Source organism: Nyctereutes procyonoides, unplaced genomic scaffold, assembly GCF_905146905.1.
Source record: "Nyctereutes procyonoides isolate TBG_1078 unplaced genomic scaffold, NYPRO_anot_genome, whole genome shotgun sequence".
NCBI lineage: Eukaryota > Metazoa > Chordata > Mammalia > Carnivora > Canidae > Nyctereutes > Nyctereutes procyonoides.
Window position 1 is genome coordinate 12,688,874 of NW_026575033.1, and position 13,160 is coordinate 12,702,033.

Genomic DNA, 13,160 nt, shown 5'->3' on the forward strand with positions numbered 1-13,160 from the left:
TTTTGAAGGCAAGAATCAATGTAGATTTATCTTGATTTTTCATATATTTGAGATGAGTCCAAGATTATCAAAGATTTTAAATATATAAATAATAAAAGTATTAATAACCAGCACATTTCTGTAATTTTTTTTGGTGGGTGAAAGGATGCTAGTACCAAATCATGAAATATTGATGGATTGTATTATTAAATATCCATTTGTTGAAATACATTCCTAGAGCTTCTACTGTATATAAGTTACTAGAGTATAAAAGGTTCTTTTGAAATGAACAGACTGTGCCCTTATATTTTAGTGAGGGAAAATACCGTTTAGACGAAAGCAAATTTCATGAAATAAGTTAGAAATGCAAATGGCATGCTGGGGAAGTATTTTCAATATGTGTAACTTAGAAAAGGTTAATATCTCTAATGTATAAAGTCTCTTTACAGAAATATAATCGATTTAAGAATAGAATACTAGCAAAAGGAATGAACGGGAAATCCTCTGGTCCCTCAAATCAAGAAAAGACATTTATGCCTACTAATACTAATCAAGGCAAGTAGAAATAAAAACACTTAAGTGCTGTAACCAATGTTAGCTAGCGTTCTAATGATGCTCTCTTGACTGGATTTTAAATTGATTCAGCTTTTCTGGGTTGGTAATGTGGTAATATATACCAACTTGAAATGAATGCAGTCTTCACCCCTGCAGTTTCATTTTCAGGAACTTATCCTAGAGATAGAGAAGATACCTACCTAATGATTATGCGGGTCAGGATGCAGTCAGAAAAACAGAAACCATACCAGGTATTTTAAACATAAATAAATAAATTAGTACATAAGTTTGAAGAATGAAAGACCACAAGGTGCTTTGGTAACCCAGAGATGATGAATTGCTGGAAGCAGCTACCACCTTTGGGGCTGGAGCAACAACTGAAAAGTGATGTTAAGGACTATCCAGTGGATGGAAGAGCCCTGTCAGTATTGCCCAACCAGCTGACACAGTAGAAGTGTCCTAGCTGTTGCTGGAGGGGTGGTGTAAGTACTGCACAGAATACCTAAGGAAGCTCTGGTGTCTCTTATTGGAAGAACCTAACGGGAAACCAGCTCTTGAGGGAGTCTAGGAAATATAATTTCAGATTTACAGTGCCAGGATCTCAGACCAAATTATAGGAGGCTTAAAGCCCAGAAACACTATGTAAATAACTAGCATTAGGATGTTCATGGTTTTGTTAAGATTAAACAAAAAATCCAAAACATTTAAATGCTCATTAGTAGGAAATTGATTAGACTAGTTGTGATGTAGCTATCCACTAAAGAGCCATATGACCTTTAAAATTAGCATTTAGCAATACTTGACATAGGAGGTTCCCTCCAGCATTGTTGGTGAAAAAATATTTCCAAATACTATGTATTTTGTATCCTCATTTACTTAATATATGTATGTATGATGAGAGAAATTTTAGACCTATAGTCACCAAAATGTTAGCAGTAATTATTTCAGGGTAGTGGAATTTTGAGTTTTCCTTAGTGTTTTTTTAAATGTGTTTTTCAGTTTTGTTTGCATTTTCTGCATGTGTATCATTATTGGACAAAAACAACCTTGAATTGAAAAATCACTTTAATGGGGGAAATAAGGTATTTTTTATAATAGGAACTTATTAATAGAAAAAGCAATCAGAGGATAGTTGTTTCATTGACATTTCATTAACATCTCAGACTCTGCCTAGTACTTCAGAATCCTTGAAAGTGTTTTTTCTTTATTGTTTTGGTTTGTTTCTGTTTTTTTATTTAAATGGGTATGCAAAACATTGGATAAGCTTAAAATTTCTCATTCTGTCTTTAAAAATTCCAACCAGAATTGCTTTTTACATGTGTGTTACCTGTAATTTTCTCTTGATGACTAAGAAAAGGGATTATGGATGTTTGTATTGGCAAGTCTGATCTAGGAGAAGATATGTCTTATCCAGGGAGTTTCTGAAGTTACCAAAAGATAATATTTTTTCATTTCATAAAGAAGCTTATAAACCACAGACTATAAGGATAGTTTGGTGAGACTCTTATTTTTTATACATTTTATTATTGGAATTTTCAAACATATATAGAAGTAACTAGAATATTATAATGTACTCCCATGTATCCAACAACTAGCTTATATATGAATAACTTAAACAGTTGCTTTTAATTTATAATTCTCCTTACTCCCTATTCCACTTACATTTGAAAGCAAATGCTAGATTGTATATTTCATCTGTACATCTAAGTATCTCTAAAAGATAAGAACTCTTAAAAAATAAACATAATGCCTATATCACATAGTTAACATTAATTGCTTAATATTAATAATATCCAGTTTTCCCAAAAATGTAATTTAAAAAAATCAGATCACATTGTTATTTGTTGCTAAATCTCTTAAAGTGCCTTATTTCTTGTAGGCTCCCCTTCCAATTCTCTTTGTCACTTTGTATTTGATAAACTCTCTTGCAGAGTTTCACATACATTGATTTTTGCTATGTATGCCTTTGGCATATTTTAATGGATTCCTTATATTTACTGTAAAGCGAGATAGTTGAATGCAGAGGCCTGGTTGGATTCTAGCTCAACTTTTTTGTTATTATAGGACCACTTTATAGATGGTGGTATGCTCTTCTATCAGGAGACACATGATATCTGGTTATTTCTCTTTTTATGATGTTGGAACTGATGGATACTTAGTAATTGTGATATTCTGTCATTCTTTCTTCATTTATTAGCTGAATACTTTTATAAACAGGAATATCTTATCTATTCTCTGGTTCCCCAGCATTACATCTGTTTAGGAAAAGCACATTAAATGCTTTGGGGGTTTTTTTTGTGTGTGTTCTTGAACAGTGTTCAAAATAGTAGTTACTAGCATCTTCCAAATGTGACTAATTAACTGTTTTCCTTTAAAATATTATGCTCCGATTTATTTGTATACACACATTTACCATTTTTGTCAGTCTCCATTTTTTAGATAGACATATTTTCAACTGGTATCTTTTTCTTCTTGAATAACTTTAATATTTATTGTATACTTCTGCTTGCTGCTTGTTTTTTGTTTTTGTTTTTGTTTTAGATTTTATTTATTCATGAGAGACACAGAGAAGCAGAGACATAGGCAGAGAGAAAAGCAGGTTCCCTGCAGGGGGAGCCTGTTGCAGGACTCCATCCCAGGACCCCAGGATCATGACCTGAGCCAAAGGCAGATGCTCAACCACTGAGCCACCTAGGCATCCCCGTATAGTTTTGCTTGTAATTGATTATCTCAGGTTTTCTTTGAAAAAAAAAAAAAAAGTCTTTATTTTGCCTTCATTCTTGAAAGGTATTTTTTCTCAGAATGGAATTCTAGATTGATATTTTCACTTAGTACCGATGTCACTCCATTATTTTCTGGATTGCATAGTTTATGATGAGAAGTGTTCCTCTCTATGTTCTGTGTTTCTGTATGTAAAGTGTATTTTTTTTTTTTTGGATAGTTTTATTTATTTTTTTTGGATAGTTTTAAAACTTTTTTTCTTTATTGCTGTTTTTACCAAATTGATAATGACATGTCTTGGAATGGTTTACTTTATGTTTCTTCTGCTTGAGGCTTATTGAGATTTTGAGGACTATGGATCTATTTCCATCATATGTGGAAAAATAGTGGCTACTATGTCTTCAAATACTTTTTCTGTTCTGCTCTCCTCACTTTATTTTCTGGGACTCTGGTTGCATGTATTTTTGACTACTTGATACTGTCTTACAGGTCACTGATGCTCTGTTCTTTTTTTTTTTTTTTCTTGTTTTATTTTGCATAGTTTCTATTGCTATGTCTTCAAGTTCACTGGTGTTTTCTTCTGTAACATATAATCTACTTTTGATCCTATTGGTATATTTTTCATTGCGGGTTTTCTGTTTTTCATATTTAATAGTTCAGTTTAGGTCTTTTTTATGTATTTCATTTTTGCCCTCATCATGTTCATGTTTTCTTCTTGAACATATGGAACATGTTTATAATAGCTGTTTTAATGTCTTTTCTAAGTTTTTCACCTGTGCCATTTCTGGGCCTATTTCTGTTGATGAATTTTTTTCCTGATTATGTATTACAAGGTCTTTCTACCCTGGCTGGTGGAAACATGAATCACTAGCAGTCTTATGTGTGTTAGGGAACTTTTTGGCTTACTACTTTCCAGTGTTCTTTTCCTGGGCTCCAGTAGTTTGTTTGGTTGGGTTTTTTTCTCATGCCATGGCACACTGATCATTATTCAGTCAATCCCCTCTGAGGATCTCCAGAATTCAAGCTCTCTTGCTGTCTTTGCAGCTCTCTTCCCTGTGGTACTCTGCCCTAGAAATTAGAGCTGCCTCAAGTTCCATCTCGGTCTCCCTTAACTCCATGTGTCCACCAGGCTCTAAGTATAAGGTTACTTCTGGCTTACATGGCATTCTGGAGCCTTGCATGCAGTAAGTGAGGATAGGTGTAGGAAGAGAAGAGTCCTACACTCTTCTAGTTTGTTTCCCATCTTTTAGGGATTACAGTCATGTACTGCTTGTTGTCCAGTGTCTACAACCTTTAACATGTTTGTTTTCTGCCTGCTTAAGGTAGGAGAATGTCCCATCTCAGATACACTGTTATCATGTGAAGCAGAAGTCTTCTTAGTATAGTTTCAATTTATATCTTTTTTTGTGAAGGTAAGCGTCTTTTCATACATCACAGGTTACTTTGTATATTTACTTTTGAGGAACTTTCTGTTTTTTTATGTCCAACCCATTTGTCCATGATAATTGCTGGTCATTCTATACTTGTAGAAAGTCTTTACGTTAGGGATATTAACCCTTTCTCTGTGAAATGAAATGGAGAATTTCCCCTCAATTTGTCACTTGTCTTTTTACTATACTTTGCTGCTGGCATCTTTTGTGACACTCAGTTATTATTGTGATGAATTTCTGTATATATGATTTCTTAATACTGGAATACTGGGTTTGTATTGGGCAAGAAGGTAGATTCAGAAGTTGGTTTCACTGTGAGATAAATGTTTAAATAAATAGTTAAGCCAAGAGATCCTGCTATATTCAGTACTCATTCTAAATTTTTGTGTAGTGTAATGATACCATATCTGAATGTTCCTCCAGGTAGCTACATGACTCACTCCTTACTTCCCTTATAACTACTCAAATGTTAGTTACTTTACTTGAAAGGTTTTCTGTAACTACCCTCTTTAAAATTGTAGTACTCACACACCCCTCTCCACTCTCTATCCTGTCCTTTTTTTTCCTTATTTTCCTCCATAGCTCTTATCATAATTTGACATAACACATATTTTACTAATTTGTGTATTGTCATTTGTCTTGTTCATAATATGCTGATAGCATGAAGGCAAGCATTTGGGACTTCTAATAATGCCTGAAACAAGGTAAACAATTTGTATAGGTTTTATAATCAGATTTCCCTTTATGTAGATTGTGCTGGTATGAAGTGAAAGATGAATCAGAGCAGGAAGAGACTAAAAAACAAATAGTATAGGTCCCATTATATTGGTCGTATATATAAGGTGGCAGCAGCTTAGCTGGAGTGATAGCAGTGAGAATAAAAGAGAAAAGGCTAAAGGGAATGACATTAAGAAATGGGTTACCTTCCGTGTTTTTATTCAGAATTGTTAAGTAAAAAGGAGGAAAAAAACTTGTGTTTGGATTACATTTTTAATGTAGATGTTTATAAAACAGAATTAGAGACAGTTGAAAATGAGTTCAGGTAGATGTTTTTTTGGTCTTACGAAACATTACCTAAAAGAATACAAACTGTAAAGTATTTAGTGGAGTCTTGCTGATATTTCTGGTTTATTGTTTTTGTTTAATTTTTTTTTTATTTTTTAGAGCTTTGCTTCCTGTTTTACATCACAAATCTAAAAAAGGACCCCCCCGCCAAGCCAAATATGCCATTCATTGTATCCATGCGATATTTTCTAGTAAAGAGACCCAGTTTGCACAGATATTTGAGGTAAAAAGAAAAAAAATTGTTTGTTTCATATGTTATAGTTAAAAAACACATAATAATGATTTTATAGAATGTTCACATTTGGAGATGGATCATTTTATAATATGTTTTCAGAATTTGAATCAGTATAATCTATATTGGTGAATGGTTAAAATATGAAAATATCTGATTATTCAGATGTTTAGCACTAACTTAAATTCAGAAATCAAACAATTTATATTTTTTGAAATTATACATGTCAAATTATATATTTAGTATTAGGAAACTTTTGTTAAGTAATTATATATAAAATCATACTTATTGATAATAGGTAATAGATGTTTCTGTCAGTTTACGGGTTGAAAATTAGAGTTCTGTTTATGATACTGCTGAAGTATATGGAATTTTGTCAATACTAATCGGTACAGTATAGCCAATATGTAAAGCACAAATTTATAGTTCATATATAATCACTGACCTAATTTTATATCAAATTAAATTGTTTTTAAAATATATATTTCATATTTTTTCTACCTTTTAAATTACTATTACCCTTTCTAAGCATTGCATTCTATTTTTATTTTAATCTCTTGTAATCTGGGCTTTGTATATATTTAGCATTTTTACATAAATCCAAATTTGTAATTTTAGTTCCGGTGCCTTGAATGAAATCAGAGTGATTTGGAAATCATGCCGAAGCTAAATTACCCTAAAAACTTTGACTTGTTATCTCTGTTTTAGAAACATTTATGCTAACTTTTTCATATTTCATGTTATATGCTAAAGACCTGAACAAGGAAGAAAATTATTTGTCTTTATCAAACATCATCTTTTCTGTATATAGCAAATAATTTATTTTAAAATTTTGTGCATTTTGAGGTGGGGCTTTTTTTTTCGTCTGTTTTCGTATATCAGAATAACTTTAATGAATTCATGTTGATACAGAAATCTTTTGTTTTTCTTGATTAATCTTTCAGTTCCTTTCATTGGTGATAAGGATCGGGATAATGCTGATAATAACTTGAATTAGTAGTATGCTTTTAATTTCATTTTGATATTATATATCTGATATTTTATCTTTACCATAAGTTGTAATCCTTCTGCTATAATGTTGTATAGGTTGGTTAGCTTTCTGAGAAAAGGTTTTGTAGAGCTATCTGGCCTTCATGTGATTACTGTTAATTTACGGTCTATTAATTTTGCTTTTCCAGAAATGACCGTATTGATGACCGAAATGACCGTATTATCTTATTGTGTAAAAATATCACACTCATTATTGAAAAAAACTACATGATCATATTTTTATAACAAACAAGCTGGCATTTAGATGATTGAGGGAAGTTGTCAAGATTAGCACAAAGTAAACTCATTTAAATATATTTTTGACTAAATGAAGCCTCATATTGCCCATTGCCCTAATATGTTGGAGAAGAGCTTAATACTGTTTTTCAGGCCTAGACTCTTTGGTGTTCAGTATGGGAGGACAGCATCAACTCTATTAAAATAAAATGTCACTAAAATTTTTAATAATGTATTTACTTGCTTCCAAATCAAAAGGTACAAAACAAATAGTAAAATAGTAAATTTTCTCCTCCACCTCAGCCCTGTATCCCCAGGCACTCAGTTCTCATTCCCAGAGGTAACCAGTGTTACCAGTTTCTAATATACTTTTCTGTCACATACAAGTAACATAATACACACAGTCACATACATTTTGTCCCCTTCCCCTTCCACCAGTGATAGTATACTATAGTCACTCTTCTAATTTCTCTATTTTAAAAATTTAACATTACATTTTATGTATTCTGTATAGGTATATGAGGAGTCTCATTCTTCTGTCAGGGAAAAATGTGTATTAATGGTTGGGTTTTCTATAAGAATAATAAAAATAATTTCATTAGTTATGGTACTTAATATTTGATGCTACAGAAATCCACAAAAATGCATGTGACTCTATATGATAAAAGCTTATTTCTGGTTCCTGAGAAAAAGTCCAGTTGTGTGTTTGGATTGCATTCTAATCAGTGGTTTAGACACATAGACCTTTTTTTGACAAGTGGCTTCTCTTTAAATCCCACTGGATCCTTGGTATTAAGCCTGCCACTGAGTAAAGAGCAAGAATATGGAGAAGATACGATTCTCATACTTGCCTTAGTGGGAGCATGATGTACACTTTTCCCCCCAGTCTGTTAACCAGGACTTATTCACATATTCTCATCTAACTGCAGAGGAAGCTGCATATGTATAGCCATCTTTTTATCCAGGAAGTAGAACGGAAGTGGATATTGGTGAGCCTAGCAGTCTCTAAAATACTCATATATTGGTCATAAAATACGTTTAATATGATTCTCCATGCTGAATTTTTTTTTACCTGCTTCTAAGATATGACTTTAGCAAAACTGACAGTATTTAAACATGATGCCTTTTAGACATAATCTATAGGAATTTAAATGTAAGCTTAAGCTGCTACTTACACCATGTATATGTCTTGAAACTTTTGTAGTTTTCTTTTTTATTTGTACATGAAATATGTGAATAGTTTATTTGCATATTTATAGAGTTGAATGTATTTTCTTCTCTTCATTTTCAGCCTCTGCATAAGAGCCTAGATCCAAGCAACCTGGAACATCTCATAACACCGTTGGTTACTATTGGACATATTGCTCTCCTTGCACCTGATCAATTTGCTGCTCCTTTGAAGTCCTTGGTAGCTACTTTCATTGTGAAAGATCTTCTCATGAATGATCGGGTAATTGATATTTTTTTACACCTGTGTTCATCACATTATCTTTTGAAATTTTATGCAGCAAAGAGAGAAGTGAAATGATGGAAAGAACACTTGCATTTGGCTGCCTTCTTTTAGGTTTTTTTATCTTCTTAGCATGCTGTTATATCCATTAGAACTAAAAAAACATTGAAACATCTCTTTAGTTGAGCAGAGGCATGTAACCTGCAATGCATTCCTTGATAAATACAAAACATCACTTGGTTCTCATTCATCTTTACAGTGGGTTAATTTTTATAATGGCATCTATTTTTAAAAAATGTGAAGACTGACAAGCTACTTCACAGTATGGTTGTCATGACAATAGTTGTTTCTTTGCCTGCATACAGTAGAGAATTAAAAAGCACTGGGAGAAAACATGAGGAAAGAAATAATGATTTTGTCTCTCTCTTCAGTGTATCTTTGGGGCAGTGCTTTTGGGTTTGGGAGAACTGACCCCTTATAGTCACGTGAAGTTTTATGCGTGTGTGTATATTTATACACACACACACACACACACAACATGCATGTGCAGACACATAATGTAACCATCAGTTTTATGTCTATCATGTGTTCAGTAACTGTACTAGGCTCTTTGGAGAGTTAAAAGAAGTATAGATAAAGTTTCTCCTCTTAAAATACAGTTATAGTTCTTGTAGTATATAGCTATGTTGCTATATGTCCATCATTCTTATATTAATATACTTTAATACTATTAATACTTTTAAACTAATTTATTATAGAAAAATAGTTTGTGGGGATAATAAGGTAGTTGTATATATTAGCTCTCTAATGATTCATGGCCGTTTAACTTTAGTTGACTAAAGCTCTGTAATTTGGAGATACGTGGCTCCTGTGTTAATTACCATTGTCTTTGGTTGTGTTCTTTAGCTGTGTCCCTCACTTTTCTTCCCCTAAGTATAGTATTTCATCTGTTCTTTAGGTCATATATGCTAATCATATGTTTTAAGTTTTCTATATCCTTACTGTGTTTTGTTTTCTCTAATGAAAAAATTTTGTTGAGATTAAACAAAGTGCACACTATTTAAAGGTATGGTTCATTGAGTTACCACAAAGTTAACATTCTGAACCATCCAACAATCCAGGTAAAGAAATAGAATGTTACTAGCCCCCAAAAGCCTCTGCATCTTTTTCTTATTATTATCCCCTCCATTCTCCCTGAAGATAACCATTATCCTGTCTTCTAACACCAAAGGTTAGTTTTACCCGTTTTTGAACTTTTATAAATGGAATCATACAGAGTAAATTTTTTATATCTGGCTTCCTTTACTCAGTATTACATTTGTGAGGTAAATTCATCCTGTTGTATATAGCAGTGGTTCATTTTCACTGATGTATAGTACTCCATTGTTTGTATATACCATGTATCTGTTCTTTTGCTAGACATTTGGGTTATTTCTAGTGCTAAATGAGTATTGCTATTAATACTCTTTTACATATCCTTTTGTGCACTTATGTATGCATTTCTGTTGTGTAATTGTTTTATCTTAGTGTATGTAGAAGTTTTATTTTTTTTTTAAAGATTTATGTATTTTAGAGAGAGTGTTTCCCTGTGTACAAGTCAGGGGAGGGGGAGTCGGAGAAGGAGAGAATCTAAAGCATACTTCCTCCTGAGCAAGGAGCCCCATACAGGGCTTGATCTCACAACCCTGAGATCATGACCTGAGCTGAAAAAAAGAACCCAGACACTCAATGGACTGAGCCAACCAAGCACCCCTATATAGGTTGTTTTAGTACATCTTGCCGAATTGTTTTTCTTTCCTTAACTTTCCGTTTTTTTTTTTTTTGGCCAATTTGTTTTTCAAAATGCTTATACTAATTAACATTATTATATGTGCTGAGAGTTCTAGTTGTACCATTTCCTTGACTGTATTAAATATGCCATTTTAGCCATTATGTGAATGTGTAATGAATGAATGATATGCACTTAGACACTTTTTCATGCATGTATTGGCTGTTCTCTCTTTTTTTTTTTTAAGATTTTATTTATTTATTCATGAGAGACAGAGAGAGAGAGGCAGAGACACAGGCAGAGGGAGAAGCAGACCCCCCCTGTGGGGAGCTCTATGTGGGACTTGATCCCAGGACCTGGGGATCAGACTTTTGCCGAAGGCAGACGCTCAACCACTGAGCCACCGAGGTGACCCTTGGCTGTCCTCTTTTGTTAGTACCTGCTCAAGCCTCTTTCACATGTTGCCATTAAATTGTCAATCTTTCTTTTATTTACTCCTAAGATTTCCTTATGTATCCTGTTGGCAGTCTGTTTAGCAGATACCTTTGCCCATTTTGTAACTGTCTCTCACTCTCTTAATGGAGTTTTTAGGTAGTACTTAATTACCTTGTCTTTTTGCCTACCCCAAGGTTGTGAAAATAGTCCCTATATCATTTTCTAGAAATGTGGTAATATACAAGCCTCTAACCACATGTAGCTATTTAAATTTAAACCAAATAAAATTGTAAATGTATTCACACATTCCAAGTGCTCACTAGCCACATATTGCTAGTATTGGATAGCACAGAACATTTCTACCATCTCAGAGTTCTGTTAGACAGTGTTGCTCTAGAGGCTTTATTTAACTTTCACATTAAGCTATATAATCTACTTGGGATTGATTTTTGTATGTGGTATGAGATAAATGTCAAGATTCATTGTTTTATTTCCACCTAACTCCACACCATTTATTGAAAAGACTGTCTTCTCTGGTACTTTTTTTTAAATTGAAGTGAAATTCACATAACATAAAATTAATCATTTTAAAGTATACAATTCAGTCACATTTTAGTACATTCACAAGTTTTTGTGACCACCACCTCTATCTATTCCAGGTCATTTTCATTAAGCAGTCATACCTCATTTCCCCCTCCCCTGGGCAAGCACCAACCTCCTGTCTGTCTTAATGGATTTAACTATTCTGAATATTGTCTATAAATGGAATCATACAATATGTGACTTTTTGCATCTTTCTTCTGTCACTTAGTATAATGTTTTTGAAGTTCATCCACGTTGTATGATGTGTCAGTACTTCATTCCATTTTATGGCTGAATAATACTCTGTTGTATGTATCAATTTTTGCTTATCCATTCATTCATTGATGGACATTTGAGTTGTTTCCACCTTTTGAATATTGTGAAAAGTGCTGCTCTAATTCTATGTCTGAGTATTTGAGTACCTGTGTTCAGTTCTTTAGGTATATTCCTAGGTATATACCTTTACTGGATTATATGGTAATTCTGTGTTTAACTTTTTTTTTTTTTAAGATTTTATTTATTCATGAGAGACAGAGAGAGAGAGAGAGAGAGAGAGAAGCAGAGACACAGGCAGAGGCAGAAAGCAGGCTCCATGCAGGGAGCCTGATGTGGGACTCGATCCCGGGACTCCAGGATCACACCCTGGGCCAAAGGTGTGCTAAACCGCTGAGCCACCTAGGGATCCCCTGTGTTTAACTTTTTAAGGGACTGACAAACTGTTCCACAGAGGCTTACACCATTTTGTCATCCTACCATGTGTTATAAAAGTTCCAATTTCTCCACTTGCCAACTTACTAATTTCTGTTAATTTGATTTTAGCCAGCCCAGTGAGTGAAGTGGTATCTCATTGTTTTTGATTTGCAGTTCTCTAATGATGTTGAGCATCTTTTGATATACTTATTAGCCATTTGTATATCTTTTCTTGGAGTTAAGACTTTACAAATCCTTTGCTCTTTTTTTTAGGGTTGTGTTTTTGTTGAGTGGTAATATTTCTTTATATATTTTAAATACAAGTCTCTTGTCAGATATGTGGTTTGCAAATATTTTCTCCCATTCTTTAGGTTGTCTTAATTTTTTTATTGAGATATGATTGATGTATAACATATTATTTTGATGTGTACGACATAAAGATTCAATATATATTGTGAAATGATCCCCACAATAAGCCTAGTTCATATCCATCCCCACACAGTCACAATTTTTTTTTTCCTGTGAAAAATGTAAGATCTACTCTTTTGGCAACTTATCAAATACGCAATACAATATTACTAACTGTAGCCACCATGCTGTACTTTACATTCCATGATGTATTTATTGTAGAACTGGAAGTTTGTACGTTTTCCCAGCTACCTCTTTCCCTGGCAACTACCAGTCTATTCTCTGTATCTTTACTATTAGCCAGTCTGATAGATGTGAAGTTTAGCTCATTATGGTTTTAATTGCATTTCATTGATGATTAGTTATGTAGAACATCTTATGTGCCTGTAGGCCCTCTGTATGTCTTTGGAAAAATTGTCTATTCAAGCCCTCTGCCTGTTATTTAATCAAGTTGTGTTTTTTGCAGTTGTTATGTAAGTTCTTAATACATATTGGATATTCACTCCTTATCTGATGTATGATTTGTAAATACCTTCTCCCATTCAGTAGATTACCTTTTCTTTTTGTTGATGCTTTGCT

General features: G+C 33.3%; 1 protein-coding gene across 6 annotated transcripts in view; it reads left to right on the forward strand.

Annotated features, from left to right (window-relative positions):
* PDS5B (PDS5 cohesin associated factor B) overlaps positions 1-13,160 on the forward strand; it is a 180,215-nt gene that overhangs the window by 122,643 nt on the left and 44,412 nt on the right. For all 6 annotated transcript variants that reach the window (XM_055317387.1, XM_055317388.1, XM_055317391.1 and 3 more), the window contains exons 20-21: positions 5,850-5,973; positions 8,540-8,698. In XM_055317387.1, the coding sequence (XP_055173362.1) occupies positions 5,850-5,973; positions 8,540-8,698 (283 nt within the window). The remainder of the gene's footprint in view (positions 1-5,849; positions 5,974-8,539; positions 8,699-13,160) is intronic.